The sequence below is a fragment of the Macrobrachium rosenbergii genome, chromosome 47 (genome assembly GCF_040412425.1).
Source record: "Macrobrachium rosenbergii isolate ZJJX-2024 chromosome 47, ASM4041242v1, whole genome shotgun sequence".
Lineage (NCBI taxonomy): Eukaryota > Metazoa > Arthropoda > Malacostraca > Decapoda > Palaemonidae > Macrobrachium > Macrobrachium rosenbergii.
Genome location: NC_089787.1, coordinates 31022019 through 31045623, shown reverse-complemented (window position 1 = coordinate 31045623; position 23605 = coordinate 31022019). Strand labels below are relative to the sequence as shown.

Below are 23605 nucleotides of genomic sequence, written 5' to 3'. Positions count from 1 at the left end.
CGCTTGGCCTTTGACCTAGAACTCTGTATTCCTTTCCAGGAGCCATGTCATCCATGCCAACGGCTCTCCTGAGGGCGCTGACCGCCTGGAATCGCCCCCGACAGCGGCGTAGCAGGGATCCCGAAGGGGCGGCCGCCTCCTCCTCCTCCTACAGGTTCCACTATCTGCAGGAGCTCCTGGTAAGTCGTATTTTGATTGAGTCTTCTGTAGGGAAAGGATGGAAGGACGAGTGGACAATCTGACTTATCTCAGGGAGGATAAAGAAGAGTCAGTCGCTTAGACTTGGTTAACGGGGGTGTAGGATAAATTCATTGAGGTTAAAAGATAAGGGGAATATTGTAAATTATTTTTATTATTATTATTATTATTATTATTATTATTATTGTTATTATTATTTATTATTATTATTATTATTATTATTATTATTATTATTATTATTATTATTCAGATGAACCACAGGGCCCATTGACTTGAAATTCAGGCTTCCAAAGAATATGGTGTTCATTTGAAAGAACTGAAGGTAATAGGAAGTACTGAAAGAAGAAGTCAATTATTAGAAAAGGAAAATGAATTAACAAATTCATAAAGATATAGATGAAAATGTAATTAAATTATAAAAGTTGAAAGCACAGGGAAGATGCATTTAGTCTTGTTATAGCCATTCCAGAACGGTTGTGCGTGGTTGTGTACTTGAACTGAATTAGTATTGACCTCACCAAAAAAGCGTGTATCATCAAAACTACAGTGAGTATGTTCAACATAGGTAGGCATAGTGAAGAGTATCATATACCTAGCATATACTGCCTGTGTAATTTGTGCACGATGGACATAATATTGTCACATGTCAGCGTTTGAAGTGTACACCGTTTTTTTTTCTCAACTTTGCATTATGAAGAAGAAGACGGGAAGGTTGCACTCAATAGATCTGTTGGTTAATGCAATACAGTACTGACAAAGTAGATTTCCGTATTCTGAAGTGATGGAGATGAAAAATATTACTGAAGTAAAATATATATATATATATATATATATATATATATATATATATATATATATATATATATATATATATATATATATATATATATATATATATATAATTTCCTCTTATTATGAAACATGGCTCACTTTTGTTGAAATTCATAATTTTTTATGATAACAGTTGATTTGTGAAATGTAAGTCAGTTGACCTTCTAATACGGAACATCCATATTAAAACAAGGTCACTGGTATACTAAGGTCATTGCGTGTTGTTGTGCTTCCCTTTCAAACGTTAGTTTGAGTCTCTCTCTCTCTCTCTCTCTCTCTCTCTCTCTCTCTCTCTCTCTCTCTCTCTCTCTCTCTCTCTCAAGACTCTTGACAGGCCTCGCAATTGAGCAAATTATTGTAAATAGTCATTGCCTTTGTCCCCCCCCCCCCACTCCAAGGCTCTACAACAGAAGTTGTGCGGTAATTTCCTTCCTGTCAAATCCTCTAGAGAGGGGCAATTAGACCGTGAGTGCTGTCGAGGGAAATTAATATGATTAACTGAGTGCCATACTTGTTTCTCATTCCAATAACGTAAAGATATTTGGGAGTATATATTACGAAGCCGTCTAGGGATATCTGTGCTGCCCACGACTGTCTGACACGAACTCCTGTGGAGCAGAAGGCAGATACGGAAGCAGGCAATATGGCTTTATGCGTCCGTCAGGCATACATCAAAGACATGTTAAATATTGCTTGGTCATAACATGAAGCCAAGCGAAACTAGTTGCTCTGTACAGAAGGGCTTTATGACCAGAAGAATGGGTTTCCATTCCATTTCTTTCAGTATCAAAAAGAAACCTGATGCGAAGGTAGGATCTCAGGCAGCGAAAATATCACTAACCAAACTTCGGACAGATATATCGACAGATGAACACAAATTCCAGGAGAAAGGTCCCTTGAAAAAGCATACCAAGGAAAATGAAAAACAGACACAGATTGAGGAATGTAATATGTCACAGATATGTAAAGTTAATGAATCTTAGCAAGCCAAGCATTGGACATTAGCCTTGGATAGATTATGCAACAAGCATGAGTCGTCCTGGTAAAAATTCCGATCGAATTTTCTATCTCCAATCTCCAGAATGCTAGCTGAACTTAGCAGCAGTAGAATGGAACCATCCTCCCAGATATGTGACTGAGGAATGGGGAAAGCAATGGGAGAAAGTTCAGTAAAGAGTGGGGGTAGACCCTCTTGCGATTTTGCGACCATTTCATTTCTCCTGGCTTCATAAGCTGCTAGACCCCGTAGGGGGTTAGTGCCGTCAGTGCACCTCATGCGGTGCAATATAGGCATTACTTAAGGGTCTTTGCAGCATCCCTTCGGCCCCTAGCTGCAGCTGCTTTCATTCCTTTTACTGGACCTCCGTTCATATTCTCTTTCTTCCATTTTATTGTCCACCCTCTCCTAAAAATTCATTCATAGTGCAACTGCTTTGAGGTTTTCTTCCTGTTACACCTTTCAACCTTGTATTGTCAGTTTCCGTTCCAGCGCTGAATGGTCTTAATTGCCCCAATGTTTGGCATGTATGCCTAAAATCTATAAATCAATCAATCAATCAATAAGCGCTAGAGCTTATTCTTTAATGTTGAGGATACCAGGCCTACGTCAGAATCTTATTTAGCCCCTTATGTTTGGTACTGCGGTACAGGCGCATTCACTGAATACAGGCGCATTTACTGAAGACAGGCACATTTACTGAATACAGGCGCATTTACTGAATACAGGAGCATTTACTGAATACAGGCGCATTTACTGAATACAGGAGCATTTACTGAATGCAGGCGCATTTACTGAAGACAGGCGCATTTACTGAATACAGGCGCATTTACTGAATACAGGAGCATTTACTGAATACAGGAGCCTGATTATGTCACGCCAAGATGCCATTTCTGGCTCAAATGGAGGTTGAGGAGCGCGTAATGCTAATTTTTGAAGAACTTCGTCCTTTCAGTCGTAAGTGATTACGATAAAACTGTTGCAGAATAAACACTTTTTGTATTCTTTTTGCATATCCCGTCATTAAATAAACTAAACAAAGGGAGAAGTGAATTAATAGTATGGGAATGTGCTGGAATTCGTGTCATCATTCCCAATTTGTAGTCTCGGAAAATTTCACGATTCCTTTCAAAGGTTTATGTACACTATGTGTATATTACACATACACAAACGCACAGACATACATATACATGTGTGTGTGTTTGTTTGTGAAGGAACATTTCCTCTAGGCACATTTTATACGCCAAATTTATGATTGTCCAGTTAAGTAATAAGTGATGCATTTTCATGTAATCTCCATATTTAGATAATTAGGCTCGTTTGTTCATATAAATATCTCATGTTTGTTTGGATCCGTACCTACAATATGATAGAGTTTATGTATTAGGTAAGCTTCCAGAGATGTGTGACGTAACCTAATGGGTCATTGTCGTCTGTTTACCTTACAATTTCAGGAAGTCTTTCCAGCCGATTGACTATGGAAAGGGAAGTGCGGTTATCGACCTTATAAATAATTTCCCTTAGTGAGTTTGTGTTTATTTCTAGTAAGTTAATTTGTAAGAAGTCTCCTTCGTTTGTTGCCGTTTTATAAGTCTATTTTAATCGCAATATTGTTTTGTTAGAAGCTCTCTTCTGAACAATGCAGCCCAGGAACCTTTTGAATTTGCAAGAACCTTCAGGAATGGACATCTAGGGAACTTTAGGGTCACGTCTTCAGGATTTTACAAATCTAGGAACCTTTAGGGTTACGACTCTAGGATTCCAAATCTAGGAACCTGTAGTGTTACAACTCCAGGATCCCAAATCTAAGGGCTTTTAGGGTTACGACTCCTGGATTCCAAATCTGGGGACCTGTAGCGTCGCAATTCCAGGGAACCTGACTCCGGGACCAAATCTGGCGACCTTTAGGGTTACAACTCCAGGATTCCAAATCTTAGGATTTTAGGGTTACGACTCCAGGATTCCAAATCTGGGGACCTGTAGCGTTACAGCTGCAGGATTCCAAATCTAAGGGCTTTTAGGGTTACGCCTCCAGGATTCCAAATTTAAGGACCTTTAAGGTTACGATTCCATTATTCCAAATCTAGGCACCTTGAGGGCTACGACCTCAGGATTCCAAATCTAAGGAACTTTTGGGTTAGGATTCCATGATTCCAAATCTGGGAACCTGTAAGGTTAGGATTCTAGGCCAGTGACTCACGGTTAAGGCTATACATTTACGCAGCCATGGTACGCAATTAGTGATGGAAACTTGAAGTGGCCGAGACCTGGGGACTGGATGGGAGTGGACCGTGATGGGTCGCTTTCATTAATACTAATGGCTCTGTCCACAGAGATGCTCTTTGGACCGGCGGCACCCAATAGTGGCCCGCGTTATACCCACCCCCTCCCTCCCCCCGTCGATAGATTAAAGGTGCCAAAAAGTATTACATATGTATATGGAGCAATTAAACTTAATTTTTCCCGGGGTAGATCAAAGGTCCCTTTGAACTGAATGAGTCAAGTACTCGTTTATGTCAACAAACGTGCGTAATTATTGAATGGCTGAGTGAATACACAGTGGGCGTGTTGTTGTCCCTTCTCTCTCTCTCTCTCTCTCTCTCTCTCTCTATCGATCTGCGACACTTTTAGGGTCGGTGTTATTAACCGACAATAGGGCCTTCGTTACCTGTCCCTGAGAAGAGGTCGGATGGCGCCACCTTGTGGTGTTTTGAATGCCCCTGTTAGTTCGGAAGTCACTGACGCTGTGGTTGGCTGGCTGACTGAGCCTTTCGCCCCTCTGCTGTGAAGCTGTGGTCTCTCGCCCCTCTGCTGTGAAGCTGTGGTCTCAGTCTCACGCGCCATGAAGTTTTTACGGGTCGTCAAGTTGTTCGTGTTGGCCGATGTGAGTTGAGTGGCTTACTGTTGGTCGGTGTGAGTTGAGTGGCTTATTGTATTTCGGGATATTAGGCATTACACTGTTCTCAGGTGGCCCTTCATCAAATTTTAACGATTTATCGAGTGCTTTGATTAATATTCATATGTATTATATGTATTCACATATTTGCCCATTCCCCTTAGAGGGTCAACTCCAGAAGGTGTCAGTCCATTGGTTTTGAGAAAATGTTGCTGGCCCCAACTCTTAATACGACCCACCACAGTCTTCTGACTACCAGATATAGAAATCCAACTATTAGATCAAAAGAGGCACAGTGGAATTTACCAAAGTTTCAAAGAATTTAACTACGCACACACACACAAACACACACACACACACATAGATACGTAGGAAGATAGATCGACTGTGCTTAGTAACAGCGTCATCATCACCGCGCCATTATAATTAGTATAGGGAAAACTGGTATGTCTAGCGAAGGTATTTTGTCTTCATTAGGTTTACCGCAGCGTTATGTAAAAAAAAAAAAAAAAAGATGGGAATAAGTGCGTCATCCAGTAGTGCTCAAATAATGTAATTTCTGTAGCCATGTGAGATTGTTTTGTTTTTGTTCTTGCAAGCAAGCGCCTCCACAAACAAGTCTATTAACATTATATTACACACACACAAAACACACACACATATATATATATGTGTGTGTGTGAGTGTGTGTATGTGTGTGTGTTTGTCTTCTAAATTAGGCTATATGCTTTCAGCAATAAAACACTTCAGGTAATGCAGTTAGATCATACCAAGTTCTCTGTTAGAAGTCTGCAAACTAGATATATTTAGTATATTTCTTGTCGACTTATTTTCCCTGAGAACTCGTGAACCTATCTTATTGGCCAAGCGCTGAAAAGTGTCTCGGCGTCTGATATCAAAGGTTGGTCCCATTACTCCATTATTTAAGACTATGAAGACCTCGGCTTTTTTTTTTTTTTTTTTAGATTTTTTTAACCCTAAATTCAAGGTCTTTTCATGTTGAAGAGGTCTTTGAGTTGTTAAATGAATCTGGGGCTATTATTATGTTCGTTTGTGGTTGTGTTGAGGTATGTTTAACTATCTCATGCTTAGGGTCGTCAATAGCGTTGTGTCCAAACTTAGTTACTTGTTTGCAAAGAATCGGAAACATCAGCTAACTATGTTGATTATATATATATATATATATATATATATATATATATATATATATATATATATATATATATACATTATGTATATATATATATATATATACATATATATATATATATATATATATATATATATATATATATATATATATAGTATATATGTGTGTGTGTGTGTGTGTGTGTACCAGAAATATTAAAACTAGCCTTTCTCTATTTAAAACTTTTGCCTGGAATAGTACTAAATGCTTCTGAGCAAAAGCTGGTCTCCTCCCACACATGTGAGAAAATACTGGAAAATACTTTCGCTCTATGATTAAAATGGTGTATTAGAGTAATAGCAGTGCGTAATTAAGGGAAGTACTTTCCTGGTAATTCTTGACCTCTGCGTGTTTGTAACGTAATGTTGGGTGGTTTTCGGTAATTTTTAATGTATCATGCTCTTTATTTAATTTAGGATACGTCATGAACCTATTGTGTCTTTTTTTTATATGATTCAGGAAGCAAACACTCACAAGTTTTTGATGACGTAGCATAAATATTCTATACATACGTTATTTTCGATTACGTTACAACACCCTTATTCCTAATTAAGTACGTTTTCTATAATGCATTCCGTTTTCTTTTCACGCAGTTCCAGAATAGTCTAGCGGCCCATTTTTAATCCCTTCCTTTTATTTATCGCCTCGGTTTTCAGTCATTGTTTATTCTGGCGCATTTCTAGACTTTGCTTTCATTATACGATACATTTCGATGTCAGGACGAATGAAGTGTCAACTGCCTTCAGGTTTCACATAAAATTCCATTAGCGAAGAACATCCGAGTCTTGTCAGAATTTGAGGAAAGATATTGGTCTCGCATCGTAAATCTAATTTAGTAAATCTTTAGGGTAATTGCTTTTTAGTGTATATGCTACTACTATTACTACTGCTGCTGCTACTGCCCTATTATTATTATTATTATTATTATTATTATTATTATTATTATTATTATTATTATTATTAAATACTCAGTAGTCGCATAAGTGTGGAATAGGAGAAACAAATCCTGTCATTGTAACAAAGAATATATTTTAGTTTTATTTTTAAATATATCTGTACTGTTACATGACTAATTGTTTCTCCATTATTATTATTATTATTGCTATTATTATTATTAAGTTGGTGCCACAAAATTATTGGATTATTGGAACGCTTGGAGAATATCTTTCAACCCTCTCTCTCTCTCTCTCTCTCTCTCTCTCTCTCTCTCTCTCTCTCTCTCTCTCTCTCTCTCTCAGTCAATTAATAGTTTGTATAGGTTTAATTTCATTTAAATCCTATCAGAGACTATAAAACGATTGTGAAATATTGAAACGGGAGGCGTGTTGTTGACATTCTCTCTCTCTCTCTCTCTCTCTCTCTCTCTCTCTCTCTCTCTCTCTCTCTCTCTCTCTCTCTCTCTCTCTCTCTAAAACATTTTGTCTTTCTAGTGCCTTCCATCTCCGTGCACCTGTGAATTCTGGAATTAAGCAGTTTTTCTTTTCCAGGATCACATTAACCTTATTAATTGCAAATCCTCGTGAAATAGTGTCTGACTCTGTTTATTTATTGCAACAGTAATACTATATAAAAGACGAGTTTAAAACTATGGGGGTAGTGATGAAATCCAAATACTAAACCTGGTAAATCCTTATCAGACTAGTGTCTCAGATTTATATTTCACTTGTGTAGTTATTATATTATATTATATATGTACAAGCGCGCGTGCACACACACACACATTTAATACACATTATATATACATATATATTTGTGGGTGTGTGTATGTATGTATACATGTATGTATGTATATTATATTTAATAGAATACTGGGCTCTCATTTGAAAGGTCTGGGGCTCAATCTTGTCCTATGTTCGTCAGTCGACCCAGCTGTGAGTGGATAGCAGAATCAGCTGAAAGAAAGTGCACGGGAAAGAAGTCATAATTCAGATGAATAGCTGGAGTGAAAAAGTTATTGGGAAGGAAGGACACCAGCATTCAGAAATTGAGAGTGCATGCAAGGTAGTGGAGAGTGGCGCAGTATGTGTAGGTAGTTCGACGTATTTTTGATGGGTTTCCTGTTAAGGTGTAGAGAGCGGCTTGTGTTGTGTGGAAGTTTTCTGCATGTGGGGTTCATCCACGAGTCGGTAATCTTTTTTTTTTCTTGGGAGCCACATTATGTTAGGGGAACCAAGTTCTAGTGTTTTTTTTTTTTTATGAATGTCCACTTCATGTTAGGCACTTACTTATTTTCATCACTTATTTTTATCATAATCAAAAGTAGGGGAAGATGCAGATAAAGTAATAGCAGTAATGCGAATAATAGTAGTACTACAAAACAATATTTGAAGTTGTAATTGATTGGTAATAAACAATCAATAAATTTCTCTCTCTCTCTCTCTCTCTCTCTCTCTCTCTCTCTCTCTCTCTCTCTCTCTCTCTCTCTCTCTCTCTCTCTCTCTCATCCACTTTTGCCTTTCTTACATGATCACTATTCGCCTCTCATGAGTTCTGGTTTTTCGAATAAAAGAAAAATTCTCAGTTTTTCTTCTTTGAAGATCGTTGGGACGAATATCCCTAGGAGCCCTAATTGATTTTCGACCATATTTACCCCCTTCACTCTGGATTTATTTCCGTTTGTTACTCAGTCGAGTCGAATTGGGTAAATAATGTAAAAAGTGTCCTCTTTGGCGGGTGTGTTAATTATTGGATCTGTTTTGTAGGTAATAAATACGCCGATAGAAATTTACTCAGTTAAACACATTTTAATGTGCACATTATTAACGTATTGTCAAACACATGTCGGTGACTTACCGCACAGAAGTCACAAACAGGTTGAATAGAAGTTGGTGGCTTAATGGTAGTGCTAACCAGTGCTTCGTACTGTTATCCAGTATTGGTCAAAGGTTTGTTCTCCGCTCACGGTCCTTGACTTGTTGTCAACTTGTTTCTGACATGTTAGAGATGAGTTGCCGTTTGTTTGTGATGAGGTGATTTTTATCCTTTTAATAATTAGAAGTGGATGAAAAAGGATGATCATAGTTGACCTTGAAATATATATATATATATATATATATATATATATATATATATATATATATATATATATATATATATATATATATATATATATAATATATATATATATATATATATATATATATATATCACACATTACCACAGGTGAAAAATAAGAAACAGGGTATAGGTCTGACCGGTTTCGACTTTATTTCAAGCCATTGAAGAAGGACTGATACAGAGTGTGAGAAGTCACAAATATATATACTACAAGAACAGTACTGACAGAACATACACAACCGTTAGAGACTCCATATCCCCACTCAGGCCGGTGTCGAGGTAGGGTGGCCTTTAAAACTCATTTGGCTAAAAATCACAATAGACTCTCAGGGGACATTGCTGATAAACAGACCATACCCCACCTCAGATCCACACCTGACAGGTGTCATGGAGGCAGGTTTGGAAACTCATTAACATTACTACCCTCGTACTGTGTTTACAAATATGATAATCCTATTTTCATATATCTCTACTGCCTACCTTAAAGTTTAAACAATTTACAAATTTCTTTTGATATTAAAGGATCAAGTTTATACATCCCTTGACTGATATTCATATTATGGTTGTAACTTTCTTTTATGAAGCTAGATTCAATGATGTTCCTTTCCAGTGCATTATTAGAATATACAATCCTTTTTGCCCCTTCAGTTGATAGCATGATTGTTCTCACTAACATGCACAAATATACCACTGTTCCCTTGTGCATATCTCACACATTTCTTATGTTGTTCAATTCTTTTTCCAGTGCTTTCCCAGTTTGGCCAATATAAAAGTTGTCACAAGACTTACACGGAATTTTATATACACATCCTTTAATTTTGTCTGGGAGTTCTTGATAAGTACATTTTCATTGTTGTATTGTTCTTAAATGCGACATTAACATAAAATTCTTAAGAAGATGAGGATATCTTTCATACTATTATTATAAGGCAGAACAAGCAAATTTTTTGTGTTGTAAGGTTCTTTCTGGTTTTGATACATAGTCTTTTTGCCCTTCAAATGCACTGTTTAATACACTATCAGGATATTTCAATTTTTGCCTGCATTTCTAATCTTATCTATTTCATCATCAATATATTCACGGCTACATACCCGTAATGCTCTTAAAAACATAGATGAAAACACTGACTTTTTAACCTTATTGCTTTGTCAGAATAGAAATGCACATAGGAAGAAATATTAGTGGGTTTTCTATACACACTATATTTAAACCCACTACTATTTCTTCGTATGAGGACATCCAGAAACGAGTAGCACCCATCATTTTCCATTTCCATCGTGAATTTAATTGATGGTACATTTAATTTTAACTTAGCAAAAAGTTTTTACATCTTGGTTCCCTGGCCATACACAAATTATGTCGTCAACATACCTAAACCATGTTACATTACGTGGGATTATGTTGTTTAATGTAACATGGTTTAGGTATGTTGACGACATAATTTGTGTATGGCCAGGAACAAAGATGTAAAAAACTTTTTTGCTAAGTTAAATCAATTAGTACCATCAATTAAATTCACGATGGAAATGGAAAATGATGGGTGCTTACTGTTTCTGGATGTCCTCATACGAAGAAATAGTAGTGGGTTTAAATATAGTGTGTATAGAAACCCACTAATATTTCTTCCTATGTGCATTTCTATTCTGGACAAAGCAATAAGGTAAAAAAGTCAGTGTTTTCATCTATGTTTTTAAGAGCATTACGGTATGTAGCCGTGAATATATTGATGATGAAATAGATAAGATTAGAAATGCAGGCAAAAATTGAAATATCCTGATAGTGTATTAAACAGTGCATTTGAAGCGGCAAAAAGACTATGTATCAAAACCAGAAAGAACCTTACAACACAAAAATTTGCTTGTTCTGCCTTATAATAATAGTATGAAAGATATCCTCATCTTCTTAAGAATTTTTGGTGTTAATGTCGCATTTAAGAACAATACAACAATGAAAATGTACTTATCAAGAACTCCCCAGACAATATTAAAGGATGTGTATATAAAATTCTGTGTAAGTCTTGTGACAACTTTTATATTGGCCAAAACGGGAAAGCACTGAAAAAGAATTGAACAACATAAGAAATGTGTGAGATATGCACAAGGAACAGTGGTATATTTGTGCATGTTAGTGAGAACAATCATGCTATCAACTGGGAAGGGGCAAAAGGATTGTATATTCTAATAATGCACTGAAAGGAACATCATTGAATCTAGCTTCATAAAAGAAAGTTACAACCATAATATGAATATCAGTCAAGGGATGTATAAACTTGATCCTTTAATATCAAAAAGAAATTTGTAAATTGTTTAAACTTTAAGGTAGGCAGTAGAGATATATGAAAATAGGATTATCATATTTGTAAACACAGTACGAGGGTAGTAATGTTAATGAGTTTCCAAACCTGCCTCCATGACACCTGTCAGGTGTGGATCTGAGGTGGGGTATGGTCTGTTTATCAGCAATGTCCCCTGAGAGTCTATTGTGATTTTTAGCCAAATGAGTTTTAAAGGCCACTCCTACCTCGACACCGGCCTGAGTGGGGATATGGAGTCTCTAACGGTTGTGTATGTTCGTCAGTACTGTTCTTGTAGTATATATATTTGTGACTTCTCACACTCTGTATCAGTCCTGTCAATGGCTTGAAATAAAGTCGAAACCGGTCAGGACCTATACCCTGTTTCTTATTTTTCACCTGTGGTAATGTGTGATAAATGAATCACGTACAAAAGTGATAATAATCATCATATATATATATATATATATATATATATATATATATATATATATATATATATATATATATCTATTATGTATATGTAATATATATGTGTATATGTATACATAATATGATATATACATAAATATAGTAATTTTCCCATGCTTCTCCATCTCGAATTTGACGAGTAATCACGTCCAAACGTCTATATACTTCTAGAAAAGACTCAGTTCCCAGATATTAAAAGGAGCAAAACCTCTTATTTCTCTCGAGTGTAAGAGGAAATGAACATAGGGAGGTAAAATTGGATTCTTGTACACGCTCCCTTTCTCCCTCTTAATGGGGCACATGTCTGTGATGTTAGTTGGCAATCTCTCTCTCTCTCTCTCTCTCTCTCTCTCTCTCTCTCTCTCTCTCTCTCTCTCTCTCTCTCTCTCATTTCAGATAGTCTTGGATAAGAAAATATCTGTTTGTGTCACACACACAAACACACGTACCAACTTTTGATCTCTCTCTCTCTCTCTCTCTCTCTCTCTCTCTCTCTCTCTCTCTCTCTCTCTCTCTCTCTCTCAGATGATACGCGGGGACGGTTAATTTCTGAGGTGCTAATGAGCTCATTTTATTTTTTGAAATATCGGCGTTTTATGGAACCCTCGTTTGACTTTGAACTTTGCCCCCGAAGATATTTTTCGCTGTAGGACCTTCGCAGACAGCTGTTACAGCTAATTGGTTTTAGCTGAACCTTTGCTTCGATTCTTCATTGAATTAGCTGTGGGATCCTGCACATGCAGATACTAAAATGAACTCACGCATATTCCTGAAAGTGTCACATTGGTTTGGTATATCACGTCTGGAAGTAGGCATTATTTATCACATCTTTTACGCGACATGTCAGTATTAAATATATCAAGCAAAAAATGGTTTTCAGTAATATCTTGGTATGATAAAAAGCTTTCTGTGTAAATATGCTAAAGACTGACAGCAAGTACGGACACATATGTGGCTCTGAATACCCATTTCGAGATTGGTAATGCTGCTTTTAACTCGGGGCATCTCATAGAGGCGAATTCGAACCTGCTGCTTTTAACTCGGGGCATCTCATAGAGGCGAGTTGAACCTGCTGCTTTTAACTCGGGCCATCTCATAGAGGCGAGTTCGAATTCGGGCCATCTCATAGAGGCGAGTTCGAACCTGCTGCTTTTAACTCAGGGCATCTCAGAGGCGATTTAACCTGCTGCCTTTAACTCGGGGCATCTCATAGAGGCGAGTTCGAACCTGCTGCTTTTAACTCAGGCCATCTCATAGAGGCGAGTTCGAACCTGCTGCTTTTAGCTCGGGGCATCTCATAGTGGCGAGGTCGAACCTGCTCGGAAGGAGAGGTCTATATCTCTAAATTTGGAAAAGGTCCCTTACTTCTTAGACTTGATATACAATTGCTCGCTCGGTTCTCTGGCGTCGCTGTGACTTTTGGCTCATGGACGTATTTTAGGATGATTTCACGTTGTTTTTATCTCAGTCTCCCCTATATGTGTGCATCTTTTTTATACAGCAATATCATTCTAATTGATGGGATTGGAAGTTCCTTAACTGCTTGGCATTTCCAGATTTATTTCGATCATTCTTGACATATCTTGTGCTCAATACTAAATGTATGCAATTAGGTGGGATTTATTTATTTTATGTGAGTATTTAATACTTTTCAGCGATGATTTAAGGTAAAACGTAAGATTTATTTATTTTTTTATTTTATTAATTTATTTTATTTAAATGAAACTTGGGAGTAATTCGACCATTCCAAGATTTACTGATGGTAATATAAAGGCCTCAAGTACCAAGGCATGGTACACCACGGTATACAGTTCAGTCTGTAAAGTCCAGTCAACGGCACCCGAAAAATAGGAAAAACAAAGCTGAAGCTCAGTGGGCTCTTATCAGCTGTTATCATATACATTATTACAAATTATAGTCACAAAAGATATGGTTATAGGTTTGGGATAAAGTGACCCCGGATGTTTGTGACACCAAATTATGATGTAGCTGTTTTGGAAGCAAACTTGATTTTTGTGCTGGTTGTCAGCAAGTGAAAAATTATGCCATTCGTTGTCGAAATGCAAGAAGAGGGAAATAAAAAGCAAGAGCAACTTCTTGCTACATTTAAAGCAATTTGTGGTCACTGAGTGATGAATTATGCGGGTTCTTGTCGGAATTCAAAAGAAGGAAAGAGAAGTAGTTTGTTACATGTAGAGCGATTTTTTATATCTTCAATATTTTAAAAGGTTTCTTGGCTGCAACACATTTAGTCTCAAACGCTTTGCATGTTTGTTTGTGTCACTGAAATTAAACTACATTGAAAATGACTCAGGTTTAGCTCTTCGTGAATAACTAAAGTGCTGGCATTATCGAAACGGCATTTATCTAATGTTGCAATCTCTATAATTACGTTAACCAAGCTCTTCAGCGGACCTTGTAGGTGTGGCAATGAAATCCTCTATCTTTTGTTATTGGGAAACAAGTTCACCTTTTGCGCATGATTGCCTATTGATCAACACCTTTACTAGACGCCTTTTAACACTTGCGCTGGTCATCGTAGGTCATACATATAGCTGTCGGTACGGTGCCTAGACCAGCAAGCAATTCGGGGATCCAGGTGGTGTTGCTTGCGGGCACCTCAGTTTCTTCTTCTTCTTCATCTTCTTCATCATCTCCATAGGAAGCTGAATCCATCAGATGGTTACGTTGCAAAGGCTAATCCCGTCTACTACTACTACTACGGCTACTTCTACGAAGTTTCATGTTTTATTTATTTTTGTATTGACTCTCAAGTTCGTAATGCTTCGTTTCTGCGTCGCTTGTGGGAAATCATAAAAGGGTTTTTCTTTCTTTTTTATTTGATTTCTCTAAATTGTTTACGTGTTTATTCTATTTACTTCGATCGGTCCTTTAACCATGAAGTGGAAAGGTCTCTTCCAGAGGCCATCGACGAAGATGTGGGCTTATTATGTCTTCAATTCCAGTTTTTCAAAATACGAGGTAATTGTTCAGTTACATCATTTTATGTATATATGTATATATGTATATATATGTGTGTGTGTGTGTGTGTGTTATATAATATATATACTGTATATACTGTATATATGTATGTATGTATTTATATATATATATATATATATATATATATATATATATATATATATATATATAAATTATATATATAGATACATATGAATATAATTTGTGTGATGTGTGCATATGTATATATATGAGAGGGTGGGAATGAAAGGAAAAAGTGTAATGTAATGAATTACACTGTTTGAGTCGTGTACTTATTAAGAAGAATCATAAAGGTAAGAACTGTGGAGAAGCTAATAAACGATAAAAGCTGGCACACCCGGGAGGAGGGAAAGGGGTGGGCAAATCGGGGGTGCTAGTTTAGGAAGTAGCTCCAGAGGTAAGATTGCCAGCCATATGCCCTTTTTAATCCTAGCTGCAATCACCACAGTCTGTGTATATGTATATATATATATATATATATATATATATATATATATATATATATATATATATATATATATATATGTGTGTGTGTGTGTGTGTAATGTATTGTAGAATAATAGACAAGTCCTGTTAAATGGGGTAGTCCTGTTAAATGAGGTGGCTGCATATTTTGGGCTAATTTTTTTATCGAGTCTTCACAATATTCCATATAACTCTTTTTAACTCCGTTAATATGGGACAATGATTAGCAAATGTTCATATTTTGTGAAAGAGAAATACATTAGCAGCGTATTAAAGCAATCTAATTATCATAGATAAGGTAATGAAGCACGGTTGGATAAACCCGTAGAGTTTAACAGCACGGTACCCACAGATGTCTCCCGGAGCCTTACATCAGAAATTCCTTTCGGTTGATGGAAGTAACAATTGTGAAGTGTCTCTTTTCTTTTTGGGAAAAAGTTAAAGCAAAAATGTAACTGAAAAAAATGACTTGGCTGCGTTTGAAACTTTTGTTCAGAAAAGATCATAAAAATAATAAAAATCCTTTGTAGCGAGTTTTTTTTTTTTTTTTTTTTTTTTTTTTTTTTTTTTTGAAGAGCGGTCAGGCTTCTCTTGCTGGTAGTTTGCCAGTATTTATTTCGTGTGTGTGTGTGTGTGTGTGTTTGTGTACGAGAGAGAGAGAGATAGAGAGAGAACAGGACGTTGGGAGTTCTAAAACCTTAGTACGAAATCCACTTATAATGACGACAATAAAATAATCCTGTGAAAAATAGTGTAATGAAGTGTAAAAGAGAGAGAGAAAGAGAGAGAGAGAGTGGTGGTGTAAGAGAGAGAGAGAGAGAGAGAGAGAGGGATTCCATTAACCACTGTGATAAATATGTACATATATGTTGAAAATCATACCTACGTGTATTTGTGGTTCAAGTAAATATAGTGAAAAGCCGTTAACAAGTGTTGCAAATATTTACTTTAATATAATGACATTTAATTCGTTATGGACTTCAATCATTTCTGTTATGGGACATTTACCCTATTCTAGGACATTAGTATACAGGAAAACTGCCCCCTCCCCCCACACAGGGACATTTACTCTTGAGGACATTAACCTCTATATACGCATTCTGTTATCTTTAATTAGAGTTTATACTTTCTTTGTACATTTACGTATTTTTGTTTTTAAAAAAATTATTTTATTATTAGTTGATGGCATCCAGTGACGTCACTAGAATTGCTGGAATTAATTTTATGTTGTCCAATTTATCTAATTGCTGTTACGTGGTTTTCAGTCCTTTAATTATTCTTGGGTCACTACAACTCTCTCTCTCTCTCTCTCTCTCTCTCTCTCTCTCTCGAACTTTAAAGCCATTGAAACTGTAATAGGTCCTTGATGCCGACATTGAACGTACATTAACAGAATTTAAGCCAGGGTGTTTGTCCTTTTTTTTTACCTCTGAGTGTTTTTTTGTATACGTCATTGTATATGTACACAGTACCTTAAGTGTATATGTATTTTTTTACCCTGAATGTCTTTTTGTATACTTCAGTGTATATGTACACAGTACTTTAAATGTCTAAGTAAACTACTTCAGAATATGGGTGTCTTTGCATAAAAAAATGTCCAGCCGTATTTCATTATTTGTGTGAATATCGATTGACCTAATTATCATGGACATAAATAGGTGAAATAACTCACCCGATTGTTTGTAATTGTCTTAGAATATTGGGGCAGTGCTGCTATAAATTCACTGGTTTTTGCCCGGTGAGATCATTAGCCTTTTGTACTCGACGGTCATTACCAGAAATATTGTGTGTGAATGCAGAGAGAAAAATTATGCGAAAATGTAACTGTTTTTGTCGTTATTATTATGAGACAAACCGTGGAAATGTCACAAGAGGTAGATTCGAGTGTCTGGCATAAGAAATTTGGGTCTTGAATGGAGTGCTAGTTGGGGATAGTGAAGAGAAACTGCTTAGATTTGTGAGACACAATGAAAGTAATAAAAAATGTGATGTTTGAAAGTGAATAATATCAATCGTATGGCCTTAAGGGTGAATGAAAGTTTTTGGTAAAGTTTAGCAACAGTTATGAGCATAGTTGATTTGCACAGGTAGTAAATGCAATTGGAAATTATGAATGGAGTGTTAGTTGGTGATAGTGAAGAGATACTGCGTAGATTTGTGAAAGACAACTGAAAGTGTTTATGTGAGGTGAAAGTTGAAAGAGAATGAATGAAAGTTGGAAAGTTTAGCCACAGTTATTAGCATAGTTGATTTGCATAGGTAGTAAATGCAAATGTCAATTATAATGATAAGGTGAGGGATAAGGTGATTCACAGATAGGCAATTTAATCTCCATGTTATATCAACCCTTTTTGGAAACAGAGCCTACTTGAGGCATTACATAAATATCTTCTTATTATTCACGGTTAAATTGCTCACTCCAGTTCCTGAGATCATAGTAAACTATCTTGCCTAGTGGATTATTTTTTTTAATCCAGAGCCGAGATAAGAAACGATTCCATTAATCTTCTCTGTCATGTTCCCAATATTTTAGCTCAGACTTCCACCTTGCGTCTTGAAGGATACTCGTAAAACGTCTGCAAGTATTATCAAAAGAATCAGACGTCTGAGGGAAAAATTATTTTTAAAAAAAGCTATCGTATTTAGTGGAGGTTTACGCCCAGCAGATTCTCTGTCAGCAACGTTCACATTATATTTATGAATCATTCGAGTCCATCACTTATTGGGGTAGATGAATTATGAAGCATAATATAACAACGAAGAAGTGGTTGTAATTGCCTTGTTGGTTATACTCTTTTTTTTTTTAACTTTTATGAGAATGGATACTATAGTTGATATCAGGACTTGTACTGGTAAGTAGCGAGGAAAATTAAGTTCTCTTTTTCTTGTGAAACTTAATTTTGTTTTCCATTGAAAAGGAATTTTTGAATATTTATTATTTATTTGTTCGATGACTGTTGCAATTTTTCTTCAGCTGATAGTACACCATCTTTTATTTGTAGGTATACTGTGTGTCATTTGTAAACTTGTTATCCTGAACAGTTTTAAATATTATAGTATTTCTTTATTTAATTGAATTTTATATTGCATGTAATTTTTTTTATTAAACAGTTTTGAATATTACAGTGCGTATTGATTTAATTGTATTTGGTGTTACTTTTTTTTTTTTTTAGAAAATATTGAGCTTATGTGACCAAGCAAAAAATCAATATTTTCCAGATCGCCAAAAGTGGTTAAATTAGTTTTTTTTTTTAATCCCATGTCACTTTTGTTTATTTCTGCCCATTTATATTTTCCTGACTGTTATTTATTACGTTTCTTATTTCTACAAATATCACATTTGAACTTTATTTTGTATTACCCATGTGTTTTTTATATAAATATTGAACTTATGTGACCAGGCAAAACATCAATAGTTTTCAGATCTTCAGAAGTGGTTAAGTTAGTTGCCTATTTATAAATTTGTGTTCTGTCATTATCAGTTTCCCATTTCGACAGGTATCACATTTGAATTTTCTCTCTCCCAATTTCCACCAGACCAAGAAGGACCCCGACAGCAATGGCGTGCCACGGGGTCGGGTCACCCCCGAGCATTCAAACGACGTCTGTCAGATGCTCGAGAGCCCTTACCGAATTCTTAAGGTAATGAAAGGGTATTGAAGGCTGAAGGCCAATCGATTATTTCTTGTTCATTTATGTTTAATAGAGTTTTTTTTTTTTTTTTTTCAAGGAGGGGACCTTTGTACTCTGTGGTGAATAAATGTTTGTGTTTATTTTTATTTTGTGTACGGTGTAAACATTTAATTTCTTAGGTGATGGGTTGATTTTTTTTATTACTCATGTTTTCTTATAGTTCCTTCGAGACGAATTCGTTAATTCTCTTTGAAAATAATAGGTACATTGTTGAAAATAAGAGTTACATTGTTAAAAATAAGAGGTACATTGTTGAAAATAAGAGGTACATTGTTAAAAATAAGAGGTACATTGTTGAAAAATAATTGTTTATTTTCAAAATTATATATATTACATTGTTGAAAATAAGAGTTACATATTGTTTATTTTCAAAATTATATATATATATATATATATATATATATATATATATATATATATATATATATATATATATATATATATATATACATATCGTTGGGTTGATTTTTGTTTTTGCACGGACTAAAATAATCCATATTTTTACGTTTCATGAAACAATGCTAGTCCTCGTTTTAAATATGAGTCCCTTTTTGTCTTACTATTATTAAGCATATTGTGCTATTGACTTGACTTTCACGCTGTTTGAACTAAAGTCATCTATACTGTACACTTCTATTGTTCTATAAAAAATAACTAAGTTATTTTAACATGTTAAATTTTCAGCTTTTTCATTCTTCATAAAAAGAATCCATACTGTATTACCAAAGTAAGATAGCTCTCTTTTTATTTAGGATAAGTATGTTTATGTATATAAGACTTAATTTTCATCAGTGCCTAAGTAAGGTCAGTTATACCTATCTCTTATTTTTTCATCGTTGTCAGGCCGTTGCGTATTTAATGTCTTGAGTCTAAAATACCCAGTATTCAAGGACAAAACCAGTCAGTTTAATAAAACAGAGAAGAGGTATATTTAATTTAGACATTTCCATATAATTTACATATACATACTTCAGCCAGATTGATTCTGAAATGGAAACTGTTTGATCTTTTTGGCTGTTGATTTCAATTGGGATTTTCTGGTCTCTTAAAAATTATTTTTTAACAAACTTGGGGATTTTCTTTTTCTTTTCTGTAAAGGTTAGTCTTTGATCTTAAAGTCAGAAGAAACTCAGAATAGTTCACAATGTATAGACGTGAATTTTGTTATATAGATGTGTGTTCTGAATTTTCTTGGATGAAACCCTTGATTATTATATATATATATATATATATATATATATATATATATATATATATATATATATATATATATATATATACATATATATAAAATATGTATATATATACATAAATACATACATACATACACACACTATACATATATACATACACATGAAAGGCAAGAGCGCTACCAACTGAATCAAACGAGGTATAAAAGAATTTGGAACAGTGGTACTTAGGTTTCACCTTTTATGACGTGTGGTTCAGTTCGTAGCGCCCTTGCCTTTATTTCTGTTCTACACTTGATTTTGTGTGTGGTGGTATTATATATATATATATATATATATATATATATATATATATATATATATATATATATATATATATATATATATATATATATATATAATCCTTTTCTTCTATCGTTGCTGACCTAGAATGACCTTGTGCATCAATTACCCATAGATTTCTCCATGAAACGTTCTAGCATACTTGCTTGCTAGTTAGGTCAGGTCGTCAACGCTTCCTTGGTAATTACATAGAGTAATAGTATGCTGGAATTTAGTAAAAAAAAAAAATTTATGAATATCAATAAAGACGATTTTTGAAACTTTGCTTCTTAGAGAATTATTGGGTTTTTATGACGGGTATTTTAATTTGAAAAAGTATATGTCTGGTTTAACTTATTTCGCGACAGTCTGTAAAAAGAGGCTTGGACTCTTTCCTTGAAAGATTGACGATGCTGTTTTGTTTTTTCTGACACAATCGATTAATTCTTCCATCTATTCATTGTATCGTTTATGGAATCATCGTGACCTCATGCTTTGTAATTCTGATGAGATAATGGTCCATAAATGAAAATGCTGAAGTGCACTTTAAATCGGTTTTCAATGAAAACTAATTGTCACTGCCATTACAGAATTGTTATTAAGTAATTACGGAGGAGGTTTTATAGCTCTTGTGGTCGTAATATAGATGCTAGAGGTTTCTTTCAACATGGTATTGTCATGCAATGTGTATATATGTATATGTGTATATATATATATATATATATATATATATATATATATATATATATATATATATATATATATATATATATATATATATATATATATAGTTTTATAAAGGTTGGGTAGCAACTTCCTTCCTGTGTAAAGCTTAGACATTACTTTTCAGATTTTGAAAACCAATGGTAAAGGACTGTTTGTATTGTATGGAGTACTGTTTATATATTTATTTTTATTTATTTATTTTAGTCACAGCTTCGAACGCTATCTCCTTGCCGCCCTCACTTGAGAACCGGTTCTGTTTCAGATGGCAGCCAAGGGGGACGAAACCGAGATAGAGAAACTGTGCGTCGCGGACCGAACCCGGGTCCAGGTCCAAGACAGCAAAGGTTGGAACGCGGTCCACCACGCGGCTGCCCACAACCAGCCCCTTTCCATCATCCTGCTCTTCAACCATGGCGCTGGTGAGTAGGCCTACGTCGTTTGTGTCGTTTTTAGAATGAGCTGGTATTGCTTTGCACCAAGAGCCCCTGCCAACGCCAGTTCATGCTCTTTACAAAGAGCCTGCGGCCAATGCAGGTTCTTGCTTTTTATCAAGAGCCTTCTGCCAATGCTGGCTCTTGCTTTTTACCAAGAACCTTCTGCCAATGCTGGCTCTTGCTTTTTACCAAGAGCCTTCTGCCAATGCTGGCTCTTGCTTTTTACCAAGAGCCTTCTGCCAATGCTGGCTCTTGCTTTTTACCAAGAGCCTTCTGCCAACGCTGGCTCTTGCTGTTCACCAAGAGCCTGCTGCCAACGCCACCTGTTGTTCTTTGCCAAGAGCCTTCTGCCAATGCCGGCTCTTGCTCTTTTCTTAGAGCCATCTGCCAATGCCGGCTCATGCTCTGTATTAAGAGCCTTCTGCCAACGACGGCTCTTGCTTTTTTCTTAGAGCCATCTGCCAATGCTGGCTCTTGCTCTTTACCAAAACCCTGCTACCAACGCCAGTTCTTACTCTTTACCAAGAGCCTTCTGCCAACACCAGCTCTTTGTGTTCACCAAGAGCCTGCTGCCAATGCCAGCTCTTGCTCTTTTCTTAGAACCATCTGCCAAGAGCCTGCTGCAGCCAGTGCTGGCTCTGGCTGTTTACCTAGATCTCAGTGGCAACAAACGGTCTTGCTTTGCACTCTACACCAAGAGCCCTAAGCCAGCACAAACTCTTTGTTTTTCACCAAGAGCTATTACCAATCAAGATCTTGACAAGTGGCGTCCTGCCTTCACGTAGTTAATCCTACAAATGTTAGGCTGATTGTAGAAAAGCAGCTGTGTCTCATTTTGAATATTTTTCCAGAATTCCTTTGAATATGCGGTTCCGTTTTTGTTTCAGATCTACTCCGTTGCATTTGTAAGTGAATATAGATATAAGCTGAATTATAAGACTATGCCCAAAGTCAAGGATAAAGGTTCACTGACACTATTATAGATTTCTGGAGTATTTCTTGTGGAAGTCACATTAGCAGGGTCTGCCAAGCTCTTTCCTATGATTGATAATTCTCATGACTGCAATTAATAACAACTTGCCCTCGTTCTTACACCCCACTAAACCCCTCCACTGGTGTTTATTGTTCCATGGCATGATAATGATGTATTTCATTATCTTGAGCCAAAGCATGAGAGAGCCCTTCCTAACCCCTAGTTCATTTTAACTAATACTGAAAATAATTACTCCAAGAACCCCCTTTGTTCCTATCAAAACTTAATATTTATAGTGTTTACCCTTTTCTTTAAAGTATATGAGGTAGTGTTTATGAGTTTATATTAATTTTAGGAAATTTTCTTAATAATCTTCATGGGCATTTCATCTTCATTATAGAATCATTCCGTTTCATGTCCAGAGCTTGTTTATGATTATCTTTAAGAGATACGAAGACATCATGAATGTATATTAACATATACGTTTTATTTTATTAAAGTAATTATCAATCGTGCAGTGAATATCTTGACTTTGGTATGCAAGCACTTATTTTAAAATTGCGTTTTCATTACGTTAGATGTCCTTTCCGTCATACATTCATTCTGCTTTTGTCAGTTGTGTGTCAATAGCTTACCCTGTAATATGCACATTCAAAGATAAGTTTAGTGAAAGATGGTTGCTGATTTTTTAGAAAATCAAAAGGAATTTTAACTTTTTAAAAAATCCTAGAGAAAGAGAGAGAGAGTCTGTTTATCAAGAACAGAATTTGATTTATTTTAACTAGGACGTTACCCACATCAAAGATGCCGGCGCATCTTGAATTCTGTTTCGTGCCTTCTCCAAAAGAAATTATTAAACCCCGGAAT

The 23605-nt window shown here is 35.8% G+C and overlaps 1 protein-coding gene across 1 annotated transcript in view; it reads left to right on the top strand.

Annotated features, from left to right (window-relative positions):
- Window positions 1-23605, top strand: part of TrpA1 (Transient receptor potential cation channel A1) — a 68316-nt gene that overhangs the window by 21627 nt on the left and 23084 nt on the right. Inside the window, exons 2-4 of the mRNA XM_067090528.1 lie at window positions 40-179; window positions 18939-19043; window positions 21594-21750. Coding sequence (XP_066946629.1) covers window positions 45-179; window positions 18939-19043; window positions 21594-21750 — 397 coding nt within the window. The 5' untranslated portion in view covers window positions 40-44. The remainder of the gene's footprint in view (window positions 1-39; window positions 180-18938; window positions 19044-21593; window positions 21751-23605) is intronic.